Below are 13,456 nucleotides of genomic sequence, written 5' to 3' on the forward strand. Positions count from 1 at the left end.
TTTTTTTTTTTTTTTTTTTTTTGGGAGCTCATGTTTGTCATTCTTTGGAAAAAATGGATTTCTTTTCTTATGTAAAAATGGAAGTGTATATTAATGCTAAAAAAAAATTAAAAAAACAGGATCACTCTGTGACTTGTTCTGGTGGAACTCGAGTAAACTCCTGGCATCTGCAACTGAGCATGTACCAAGAATGAAGTCTGCATTTTTACAGTGGTAGCAAGTCACCATAGGTTGGGACATGCAAAGGAAGAGTTTGGGAACACAATTCCTTGACAGTTGTAATATGGGTATATTCCAATATTGTGGTTTTATTTTTCTGTTATCCTTACCCTCCATCTCACGCAGTTATGTTTTTCTGCTAAGGATGGGGGGTTTGCTGTGTATTGGTTTGGCCTCTTTGAGCTATATTTCCTCAATTACATTTTAGCATGTTTTAATTCTATTTTGTGCCAATATTTATAACTTTTGTTGATTTTGAGAGTGTGTGTTTTTTAATCTATGCATTTGTGGATGCTGAACATGCTTTCCAAAACTATTATTATTTTTTATTTTATTTTTAAAGGGTAATGTGACATGACAGTACAGTTAATATAAATGTCTAACAGAAATGGATTTTAATAAAGGTTAATTTAGGCCCCCTTGTTGTACTGCTATATGTGGGCTGTTTGGAGTGAAGTTACAATTGTTTTCATTGTATGCACTTCAGACACTTATCCTCTGTTTTGGCATGATGTAACAGCTTTCTGACACAAGTGCTATGTATGCTCTGTTCTTTTGTTTTATATGGCCCAGGCCAGAAAGGAGTAATACTGTGGCCCTTATTCTGACCACCCCTGGCCATCTTGATCATTCTCTGAACAAATTAATTTTAGGCTGTTTGTGTTGTTGCCTAATCTGTGTAGCAAAAGTGGAGTCCAGATTAACAAATCTTTCTGCAAAGAAAAAAGTAAATACCTCTCTTGCTGCCCACACTGCCAACCACCACTATGATTTTTTTTTAAAGAAAGTGCCTGCTGACGTTTCTTTACAAACCAATCCTTCTGTGATTGTTAATCTTTGTTTCCACTTTACTCGGGTTCTTCCTACTGACCCCATGTCACTACCGTGTCCTGTATTGATGTAGGGTTTGGTGGGAAGGACCACCAAGTGCAAAAGGGGACATAAGAAATTGTCACTTCCATAAATGTCAGTTTCTGGAGACACTTCAATGGCTGATTTTTTCTTTTCACATGTTCAGCTGGAGCAGCTTCTAATACAGCAGGAGAGCTAAATTACTACTTTATAGGAACATCTGCTACTGTTTTTTTTTTTGTTTTGGATAAGAGTGAAAGAGTTAGAATTTCTATCCGGTATATGTTGCTGTTTTGTATTCCTTTTGGAGAGATTTATGCTCATGGTGTCACAAGGACAGAAAGTAAGGAATTTCCCATTAACGTCTTCCAGGACAGCATCACGAGATGGAATCTCCTCCCCCACACACATCTCGGAGTGAAAATGGTTTTGTTGCTCTTTCTGCCTCTTGCAACAAAAGCATTTTATGCTGCGTGAAATGTCAGCTTTTTTTTCCATTGTGGTCTTGTCCTGGTGTCACGGAGACAGGACTTCAGGGGGACAATCTCCAATAAGGACACAGACAGCAGTAATGAGGCAGAGGGTGGGTTTTAGCTGGCATCAGGCCTTAACCTTCCTGGCGGTAACCCCGAGCCACACTCGGGATTACACTGCCGTCACTTACCTTGTCCCTTCGAGCCCCACTGTGTCCTCCGGTCGATGCCGGCATTCGTCTTCCGGGTTCCTTCCCTTGTGAGCACCCGCGTCGCAGGAGGGTGTAACCGGCGGGAAATTCAAAAGTAAAAAAAAAGAGAAAAATAACTGAGATAATCAGACCTCCAGGGAGGCTAAACCAGGAGAAAGTTTACATCTCTTCTTGTACATAGATTATGCTGTGATTATTATGTGTAATTCTTTTGCTGCAGGCACCAAGACTACCAGTGCATGCTTTGCACCCAAAAACTTGACCTCTTTCAAAAATTCTACTAAGTCCTGGGTGGCATTTTCCGGTGGACAACATCATACTGTGTGCCAAGACTCTGAAGGCAAGTGGGTGGTGTGTGGGGTTTTTTTTTTTTTGTTGTCTTAAACCTTTCTAAAACCTGTAAATATATTGAATACCTTCCATGCTTTAATTTAACACTGCTAGTATAATTTGTAGGACATGCATACAGTTTGGGGCGTGCGGAGTATGGGCGACTGGGCCTTGGAGAAAACTCTGAAGAGATGAGTGAACCTACACTGATACCCGGTCTCCCTAAAATTGCTTCTGTGGCGTGTGGAGCTTCTGTCAGTTATGCAGTATCTCGGGATGGGGAGTACTTTTTTTTTTTTTTTAAATAAATGTATAATATATTCTTTCTTCCAGTTAATTTCCCTTCAGATTGGAAACTGGAGCTGGTGCCCTCTTGTCTGTTTTTGCCTTTTAGCATGTTCAGCCCCTTTTTTAGATGTTATTCCTCAGTATGTAAACTGCATGCCTGTGTAACAGTTCCTATACAATTTTACCCTTTTTTTTTTTTTTTTGAAGGCCATGTCTTCTCCTGGGGTATGGGAACTAACCAGCAGCTTGGTACAGGTGAAGAGGATGATATTTGGAGTCCTTGCAAGATGACGGGAAAGCAGCTTGAGAACAGAGACGTGTTGTCTGTGTCCAGTGGAGGCCAACATACTGTCCTATTGGTGAAGGATCGCAGTTGACTGGCTCAGGATTTGGCAATTGGCTAAATGGGGACCGCTTCTAAGCCTCTTTTTCTCCAACCAGGCCCCCTGTGAACTTTTAATTGACCTCATATTAGCAAAATCCTCTTTGTGGGAGGCTGCCTTACCTGACATCAGCTTCTACTGTGTCTGGGCTTGTCCACATGGGAGTTTTTTTTCCTAGCCTGCATTTTTCACACTTCAGAAACACCAGTTTTCATATCTTCCTCAGACTTTGGAGAGAACGCACCAGAATGTATGCCTGTGTTTTTTTTTATCATTTTTCTTTTTAATTTTTTTGTTTTTTTTAATCCTCTAGCATGAAACATACACACCTGTTTCCATACTTTTACTAACTGTAAAACACTGTAACCACTTGTAGCGTTTTTATGAAAACTGGTAGTGTTCCAAAAAGAAAAAAATTGCTCATGTGGATATAGCTGTATTGGTATAATTTTGTATAGCTTTGCAAAGAGCTGTGATACACAGTGTCCTTCAGTCAACAGCTGCCAATCAGATTGGTTGGGTTACTGCAATTTCCACACAGCTCTTTCTCTTAGCCCATTAAGTGTCTATGTCTGATGTGACCCCAGCATCTATACCATCAATCATCTTTTTGCCCTCTGTCTCCGTTTAGAGTTACTATTTTCCCATGCATTTTTAACACTGTTTCCCCTTTCTGTGACCATGATTCATCTTTGTCATTACTACTCATTAAATCAGGTTGGAGAGCAAAATGTTTGCCCTGCTCCTATGTCTCTGGGTTTTGTTGGACATGCTAAATAGCTTTATTTTTTTAATACTCGGTGATTGTCAAAGGCATGGGTGTGTTTGACTCTAGGTTGTTTTCCTTTGCTGTTTAAAAGTATGATTCATTTGCTTGACAGAGATGCAAAACCTCTTTTTAAAAAAAACTTTGGAATAAATCTTTTTCATAAAGTGTACTGGCCTCTTCTGTTCTGTGCACAGTTGTTACTGAAAAACCTAAGGGGTAATGCTGAATACATAGATGAGCAATGACATTGGATTAAAAACCCCTAAACCCTCTGGTTATGGCTGAATGCTGGGCCATTCTGACAGGCAAAGGTTTGATGATCAGGGTAGTGTCAAAGCGTGCTGCTAAGCCCTGGTCTCACGCATTCCTACCAGGGCCAGTCTCACTAACTACCTTTTTTACCTGCAGCAGTTTGAGACTTCCTGTGTCTCTCAATGGACTATATAAGAAAAACGCATACAGTTGGGGTATCCTACAGGGGAATTTGACACTGTCAAACTGTTGGCCAGTCCAGCATAACTGCTACTCCCAGCACGCCTCCAGTTATTTGCTATTCTCGGAGTTATGGTGGCTTTTCTTCAGGTCTGATGGGGCAAAGTCGAACCATGTTTGTATTAACTTTTTATTTTTCCAATTCCCTTTCAAATTACTGACTTCATTGCTGCTTAAGCTGGTCTCTACATAACAGCTATCTGGATTTTGCCTCTCCTCAGCCTAACTTTAGAGTACCATACCTGTACTGGATGGGTAGGGCTATCCAGGAATGTGACCTTCAGGCTTGTGGCGCTTTCCTGATTTTTGTGTACTCGTTAAATGTTAGCCGTAAAAAGTGCTTTCCAGGCAAGAGCCATGGCATCGCCTCAGTGCTTGCTCTGTCTCTAAAAACACAGCGAGTAGGCCATTTGGGTTGAGCACTGGGAACTTCCTCTTTTTTGGCACTACTGAGTGCCTTAAATGTTTCTGCTTTCCATCTGTTTCAACACAGTAGGAATTAATGCTGAGGGACTGAATGCTGATGTCACCTTCATGGTCGAGTGTCTCATGCACGTAATCTTTCCTGCCAATCAGCCTTGAGGACACGCCTTCCCACTGTTTCTGCTTGGAAGAGCCACATGGAACCCTAATCCTCGATCTCTTCTTCTTCCGAGAGCAACTTTTGGCTTTCTGACCCTACACCTTCCATGCAACTGGATTCAGAAGTGCCTGAGGCCTTGGGGGTGATTTACTAACCTAAACACACACACACACACCAGGTGTGTGTGATTTTCACACAGCAAAATGTATTTATCAACCGAAAAGTCTCTAAAAGCATATTTCCACTAATGCAATATATGGAAAAATCATGCACATGATGCATATATAATGCTGCTTCACAGTTTAGACAAAAATGGTTAGCTCATGCATTTACATTCCTTGCATTCATCAACGCAAGCAACACAACATAGAGCTAATTTACCCAACATCACCTTGGAATTCATTCAGGGCTTTGCACAACACACCTGCTGGGTGTGTACACATTACAAAGGTGTTTAAATTCCACCCATAGATCATGCTGGGAGGGAACACAATGCAGAGGAGTATACACATTCGTGGTGTGTTTATAAGGTTAGTAAATCAACCCCCTTGTCTCACACCCTGAACTCTATTACGGTCTGTCTTGTCATACAACATACCTGATTCTAGACAAGGGGGGCCAGTTCCACTGTACCAGGTGCCTGGAATTTAGTCCTCTGCTAGAGTCTGCCATCTTCGGAATGTTCCCCAGCTCCGTTGAATGTGGCTGCCTCTTACTTTTATACAGGGAGGATTTCACTGCAGTCATGCAGGATTTTATGGGCCAAATAGCACTGGTGCTTATTCTAACTGCATAGGCCTCAAGTGTGCACCCACATCTTCCCCTGTAGAATCTCTATCGGTTCTTAGGGGCATCAGTTCCAGGACTCATGTGGCACAGAGTCGGATCCCGCTGGGCACTTCCTCGGATGGTGATAAGGTACAGGCAGAAAACTTGCTGAAGTCCTCTTCTGGTAATAGACATTCCTCTGTTACCGACTCACCTGCTTTGCGACCACTCGCACTTACGACGGACCGCCAATTGACCTCCGACCTTGTGCGTCAGTGCGACGTGTCGCCGGCGGAAGTGATGTCCTCCGATCTTCACCGGGTGTCCCGGTAAGTATTTTAATTGCCTGATGTACAGTACACTGTTCGGTACTGTACATCTGCAACGCTATACAGTACTGTATAGAGTTCCTCACTTAATGACAATTCGTAGAAATGGAACTCGATCGTTAAGTGAGGAATACCTGTACTGGGGGAGTAAACCGTAGCCAGCTACAGTGTTAGTACGGTTTCTTGTCAGTGAAGAGAACCGGTGTGGTGTCAGCGTGGATCCGATCCTGTCAGTTGTGCTCTGTGTAATACGGAGAGAGCAGGCTTCCCTCGGTGCGGCGGCGATTCAGAGGCTGAAAATGTGAACTCCAGTGCCTCTGTGGCATGGAGATGTGTGGTAGAGATGGGGGATACGATCGGGCAGGCAGCCTAGATGGGTGTGTAGAGACAGCGAGCAGGGGGTGTCCCCGGTTGAGAACATTTTCAGAAAACAATTATTGCAACATGGACATTTTCAAAGGCATGAACAGGAGTATGAAACCTGCAAAATAGGCATCCAAACCTGTTCAAAGTTCTGAAACATAAAGGTGACAGCTGCCTGCCCCAAATTATGTATTTCAAGGCCCTAAATGTCTTCATTCAGGCCCAGAAATTCTACAAGGAATCCACCAGGTCTGTCATAGACTCCCTCTGTCATGGAGACTTTCTGACCTCTATGGACAGGTCCAGGAAAACATCTAGATGCAGGGACCATTCCCCTGGGTACAAACACATCAAGGACATGTACCATTCTTACCAGCAATTTCTGTTTTGTTGTGGGTCCTCTGCAGTTTGTTTTTAACTGTGCCTATATTCTTCACTTCAAATATTCACCAAGGTGCTGCCCTCAGTACTAGCCTTGCTGGGTTCTCGGGGCTTTCCCATTGTGGTAAATCTAGACAACGTCCTGCTGAGGGAAGAGTTGGCACAGGTTCTGGCTCACTATGTAAGCCTTTCTAGACTTTGCAGAGATTCAGATACATCCTAAACCTTCAGGAATCGGTGTTCGTACAAGCAATGAGTTGGTTCCATTTGGGGCTAGTCCTAGACACTGCTCAAGCCAGAGTGTCTCCTCCCCAGGAGAAACCTTAAAGCCCATTTCCTCCGTTTGTAAGTGAATAGCATTTATTGTGATAATGTAGAGGCAGTAATGTATATGTGTGTACATTTTCATCACTCAAATTGCTAGCTTTCTTAATTTTTTCTATGGATTTTTTTTTAGTAGTCCTGAGTCTAAATTTTCTCCACCGGAAACTCAGCCTGACACTGGGGTCGGATTGTAGGTTTTTTTTTTTCTGATCTTAACCACTTCCACGCCGTAATACGTCTATGGATGCCGGCCCGCCCGTTTAAAATGGGCTTTCAGTGTGTTCCAGGGTGTTTGCATGTGTTTTAGATGCGTTCCAGAGCAAGTAAAATAGGGCTTGCTGCTTAGTTGTGGCTTTAGGGGACAGTGGTAAAAAAAAGAAAACTCAGAAGGTAGCTGAAAAGGTTGTATAGTATGAAGAGAGTCTGAAGTCAGCTGGAGGAAAGAGCTATGGTCTGGTGAGACCAAAACTGGTCCCTCAAACCAAACAGCTTGTTTTACAAATGCCTGACACTGCACATCATCATAAATGCACCATCCCCACCCTGATGCATGGTGGTGGCAGCATCATGGTGTGGGGATGTTTCTCTGCAGCAGGCCCTGAAAGGCTTATCATGGTAGAGGGTAAGATGATTTCAGCAAAATACAGTAAAACAATAACTCCAAACATAAAGCCAAAACTACGCAAAAACAGCTTTGAAAGTTCTGGAATAGCCAATTCAGTCCAGATGTAAATCCAATCACGAATTCGTGTCTGGAATTAAAAATGGTTGTTTGCTCACTATCCTCATGGAACCTGACAGAGCTGGAGAAGTTTTGCAATGAGGGATAAGGAAATATTGCCGTGTCCAGATGTGCAAAGTTGATTGAGACCTATCCTCAGACTCAGAGCTGTAATTGTTGCTAAAAGTGCAGTGTATGGAAATGGAACACCAGATAGTAAATAGTGGTATACACCCCTTTCCCGTGGGCACCGTGCCGGATCAAGACGCCCCTGACGACGCATTTGTGCGCCACCCAAACCACTGAAGTTTCCATAGATGCCGAGGAGTTCTCGGAGAAGTAAGAGCGGATTGTATTCTCTATCTCTGAGCGTATCCCCGGGTCCTGCAATGACTCATTTAGGCGCCACGAGGGTATACACCCCTTTCAATCGGTTTGTGTTTATTTTTTCATTGTAATTCAAATCACTTTACTTCTGCAAAGTGATTTGAATTACAATGGAAAAAAAGCATTTTAAAACAGTCTTTCTGTTGATCAGTGTAAATCCTCTGCAACTTAATGATCTATTAATAAAAGATGAACATTTCCAAGGGGATAGATATTTTTTTTTTATAGGTACTGTATCTGGTCTATTTATGTATGAAGCGATCCTGTATGAACATTGAGTTTAGCTGGGGTGAAAAGGTTTTATAACCTATTTATGCTTCCTGTTGCCTAATAGGTAGGAGACTGAATGCACTTGATAAAGTGCTCCAAAACATTGTGGTTCTCCAGTGATCATTTAACATGTTCCTGATGTAAACTTTTATGAGCTATAATAAAAATTATTATGTTATTGCGCTAAACTTCTAAATGTTATGTGAAGGTCAGGTTGACCAGACCATCACACATCTTAAGAGTTTAAAAAAACTTGTGTTTTGGTCATTCAGGGCAAAGATACTTACATCTACTTCATTAGCCCAACACTCCATTCAGCATTGCGAGCTGAGAAAATACTAAGCACTTACATGTGACCCACTGGGTCAATCAGTGCTTTCACGCACAGTGTCCATAGACTTTCCTTGACAGTGAAAGGAGTGCAACATCCAGGTAAAGGTGCCCATACACCTTACAATTTATCTGCAAATTTTCTGTGGTCAGATGTAAAAAGTGCAACAGATTGGCCCAGGTGGAGATTACTCCATCCACACAGTTAAGTGTAGATGGAGGAATCTGTTTCCCATCTGACCACAGAAAATCTGCAGGTAAATTGTAAGGTGTGTGGGCAGCTTAAGTATATGCTTCGTAGAGCTAATTTGAAGCTGAAGAGCAAAGCACAGTTTTACTTTAAAGATTATAAACTAACTTGATATGTAGGGGAAACTATCTCTCAGAGAGGCCTGTTCCATAAATGCTATTACCAGTTAGTAATGATACACTTTACTTTAACCCCTTCGTGACTGACGACGTACAGTGTACGTCGCCAGCATCGGGGCTGTTTAAACAGACTCCCGGCGACTTTTGCCGCCGGGACTCTAACGGCCCGCCTCAATGACCAGTAGGGGGTTTGGCAGGCCGGGAAGTCCGCTGTAGATGTACGTAAAACATAAACTGCCTATACCTACTGAATGTGTTGACATACAGTTTTTAATGAAATACTAATTAAAATCATACAAATGATAGAATGAAAATTTTAGTGCATGGGTAAAATACAGTTTTTCAAAGAAGGAGCATACAATACTTAAAGGGTATACCAATTAAAATGATAAAATAATGTTAGGGCATGATTAGAGATTAGTGAATCTTCACAAAGGTATTAAACTAATGCTTTAGTTAGATTGCTAAGCACTGCACTGGCAAACGTAGAGTGCATGAGGCCTAAATTGAAAAATCATCATGTTTAAATGTTTCAGTACACCACCAGAGGACAGCAAAGTTAAGCAAAAATCATGCAATCTTAGTTATGTTATGGTTTTTTTTTAATATATATGAATGTTGCATATCCTCGTTGTAAAGCAAGGTATACATAAAATAGATGTGTACAATGCATTCTGTAAATGGCGCTTCACATGTATAAATCAGTTATGAACATGTATAGGTATACACTAATATTTTGTGGTACATGGTGCCATTCATACGATTCTTCAGTTATTGTGCTTCAGAATACATTGGGCACACACGTTTCTCTGGGGCTATATGGAGTCATAATATACATACTGTAAGTCAAGTTAGTATGTTAAAGTAAAGTAAACTCTTACTGGATAACATCTGGTTGGCTAAACCATGGTGTATGCATATTTATATTGATAGCCTTTTTTTTTTATTTCTTAAATAAAATACTGTTTTCACCTTTTTAGTAGGTTTCCTGATGGTGACAACAGAGGACAATGCCCATACACTGTGTGTTGAAACAGCCACTTATAGTTTTCAGTAGAAGCTCATCTGACAGGGTGGCAACATAGATGCACAATTGACAGAATTATCACTCTAAAATAGGAGAGTGTTTAGCTTAACAATTTTCTCCTTAGCATCTTTATTGGCTCACATTTTAGAAAGTGTATGTTTAACCTTCTAAGGACCAGTAGCTTAAAGTTAACCCGTGTTCAGACTATGCACATTAAGTAATTACTTATTCTGAATGGAATGTAAAAGCATTTAAAACAAGGCAACTCATTCACCTCTTAAGCTATAGGCATTGCAGCGAAATTTGGTTTTAAAGTTTACAACAGAGGCATATAAATGTTAGCGCTTTTCCCATTACAACTGAATTTTGTCAGGCTGTCAGCCTTCTAATGTAAGCACAGCAGATGTCTACGCTGTTAGAAGTCAACTTCTTAAGGGCCCACTGACACTGCTGCGTTAGTACTTGCACATTATGCCGCACGTTAAGGTGTGTTGCATTAGGCAATTTAACGCCCCAAAAAAGGCGTTCCCAAAAGGGATTGTCTCCAAAGATCCTTCTCCTTCATCCGCTTCTCCACAGCCCCCTGGGGGACTTTGTGCCGTCTTCTTTCATCCACATGGATGCCTTCCCAGCGTCGATCTACCTCATCTGTCCGTCCACCTTGATCATACAGATGATACAGTCGTTTAGCTGATCGATCTCTTGTTTCCTGATGATTCTCTGCTGAGATGTTCTGCTGTTATGGTTTGACATTACACAAGCTTAAATTTATGAGCATTTGCCTACGTGTTGCCTATGGCATTTTTTGATCCCGATAATACTCTTCACTATATTGGAACCTCCATGCCCCATATTATGGGGCCGGTCCTTATATTCTCTTTTGTAACGGGGGGTGGAGGTGCCCACCGATACTAGTTGTGTGGCCCGGTTTGATCTAGTGCCTGGGGTTTTCCCCGCTGCCTACATCCATTTATATATCAACATTTGTTGATTTCGGATGGGTATGGACTTAACTCTTTCATCCTTTAGAGTTCTTGTCTGGTTTATTCCCTGGTGGATGCTTGGAGGGACCTCAATGCATCGGCTAGGGACTTTACTCATTTTTCAACACCCCACAATACATATGCCAGAATTGACCATATTTTTGTATTACCTACTCTACTGCCCCTGTTGATACCGGCAAAAATCAGAGATGTGGTTTGGTTGGATCATTCCATGGTGGTTCTTTCGGCTGCCGCCATGGGTGACTCTGGCAAATCGTTTTCTTGGAGGCTCAATAAATCCTTGCTCAATGGCTTGGGGGTTCCTAACCTTTGGCTGTATTATCAAGCGGCACATCTTACTCAACTTTCCACTATTTAATCACAAAAGGAAGTTCCTGATTGGGTGCTTATGGAATCTAACGGGTTCTGGATTACCCGTGGATTCGTTGACATGGATGGCCCTTAAACTTAGGCCTTTTAGTGTTGGCCCTGACGTTATCTCATTCTTTAGCTTTGTGGGACAGGTTGCAAAGGAGTTCTGCTTTAGCTTCCTCTCATGTGCCCCCAGCTCCTCTTTTTAATAACCCAGTTTTTACCCCCCGACTGCATTCGCTTGGTTTTAAATGGTGGCTTGATGAAGGCCTTTACCATATAGGACACTTTCAAGGAAGACAGACCTCTAACTCTACTGTATTGTAAAGGCAGGCTGCACTTGCCCCCAATGGAGATGTTCCGCGTCCGGCAAATTCATCATTTTTTTTTTTTATCTTCTCTTGGCTCAGAGCGGGACACCACCTTGGCTCTCACCCCTTATGAGAGGTGATTTTGGGATCCTAGTGACCCACGGGACGGGATTTCCCTGATCTACTCACTTCTCCTAGATCACCCCACAAAATTTCCTTACATGTTAGTTTGGGAGTGAGATATGTTCTTGTCCCTCCCCTTGGACCCCTGGTATCGTTGCTGCTCGAGAATTTCCCGTGGTCTGCTTAACGCTTCTGTGACCTAGGCAAACGTCAAGGTTTTTATGTGCTGGCACCTTGTCCCTTCTAGGCTGGCGATCATTTTTCTGGATGCTTCCCCGTTACGTTTTCGAGGCTGCTCAGACCCGGGTACCATGTATTACAGTTGGTAGCTCTGTCCTCGCCTTTGCCCATTCTGGAACAGAATATTTGCATTGATTTATCGAGTGACAGGGGTGCGGGTCCCTAGGGAACGGCGTTATGCACTTCTTAACCACTCTATCCCCTCGGTGATGAAAACCTCTGATAAATTGATTACTTTTATTTTTATAGCTGCTAAAATATCTATTGCCAAAGCCTGGAAGATGGCCAAGGTGTCCTACGCATATTTCAAGCGTAAACTGTCTTGGAGCGTAAACTCATGAAAAACTGGCATGCATATTGCAGGATAAACACAAACAATTTGCGGATGTCTGGGACCCATGGATGACTTATGTAGGATTGCGGGATGTTTCTTAATGTACCTTTGATTGCATTCTAGGGGGGGGGCGGCAACCTCGGAACCTTCTTTTTTCCCCCCCTTTTCTTTTTTCCTTTTTCACTTTTCTTTTCTGCACTGGTTCTTCAATCAGCTTTTTACCAACCTTTGACCTCACTATCTCTGGCTCTGATTAGTCCGCTTGGTGCTTGAGGCCTCAGTAACTTTGCCTATTATCTCGGCATATTTTTATTTTATTTTTTTTAAACAATATTGTGGAGGTTGAGGGCTGTCATTCCTGGATTATTGTTATTTGATGTTGATCGATTTTTCTACTGTTCTCTGATTTATACTTGTGTATTGCTGATTGTTACGTACTTTGTTTTCCTTAAAAAAATCAATAAAGAACTTTAAAAGTTGTTTTTTTTAAAAGGGCATGAGTAGCTGGGCACTGCCATGGGGAACATAGGGCCAAAAAAATACAATTTAGCATGGAGCAGGTCTAAAGGGCAACATTAAAAATACACAATTCCTTTAAATAACATGATTGGGGGATGCCCTAAACCTGCACTGGAAGTGGCACATCTGTACAATGTACTTCTGCTAAGGTAACATTTGAAAGAAAAAGAAAACTATTGCCGTGTGACTTTCTCTGGATGGCTTTGTTTTGTTTGTAAATAAAGCATGGGGTCCCTCTCAAAATCCACACCAAACCTTTAAGGATATGGTATGCATATTAAGTCAGTCTTTAGGGGGGGGGGGGGGGGGGTTGTAAATGCTGTAAGGCACCCCAAAATTCATATAGATGGAAAGATATTAGTAAGAAAAGCTTATTCCAATATAATCATGTGCTAGGTAAAAAAAAAAAAATACCATAAGCTTTTTTCCACATTGACATCGAGACACACAGGTAAAATGCATTAATCTGCTTTAAATAGTGTGGCACTATGATACGTATCGAGTCATGTTTAAGCAGGTGGGAATTGATGCACCACAACGCTTGTGCAGGTTTATAACTGCAAACATTCAGAATAATATTGTGCAAGCTTGCTGGAGCATTTTACACTCACCCAAAAAGCACAAATGTCATCTACAGCATCAAACTCACTTGTTGGGAGTCGTGGGGTAGAGTGCATATTTTTATTTTTAGTGGTTTTCTGTTT

At 41.8% G+C, this 13,456-nt stretch overlaps 1 protein-coding gene across 1 annotated transcript in view; it reads left to right on the forward strand.

The window, feature by feature from the left end:
• Window positions 1-3,165, forward strand: part of RCC1 (regulator of chromosome condensation 1) — a 23,742-nt gene extending 20,577 nt beyond the window's left edge. The window contains 3 exon segments of the mRNA XM_018555986.1: window positions 1,977-2,096; window positions 2,213-2,364; window positions 2,581-3,165. Coding sequence (XP_018411488.1) covers window positions 1,977-2,096; window positions 2,213-2,364; window positions 2,581-2,751 — 443 coding nt within the window. The 3' untranslated portion in view covers window positions 2,752-3,165.
• The last annotated feature ends 10,291 nt before the right edge of the window (window positions 3,166-13,456 follow it).

Source organism: Nanorana parkeri, unplaced genomic scaffold, assembly GCF_000935625.1.
Source record: "Nanorana parkeri isolate BGI_ZX_2015 unplaced genomic scaffold, ASM93562v1 scaffold220, whole genome shotgun sequence".
Classification (NCBI taxonomy): domain Eukaryota; kingdom Metazoa; phylum Chordata; class Amphibia; order Anura; family Dicroglossidae; genus Nanorana; species Nanorana parkeri.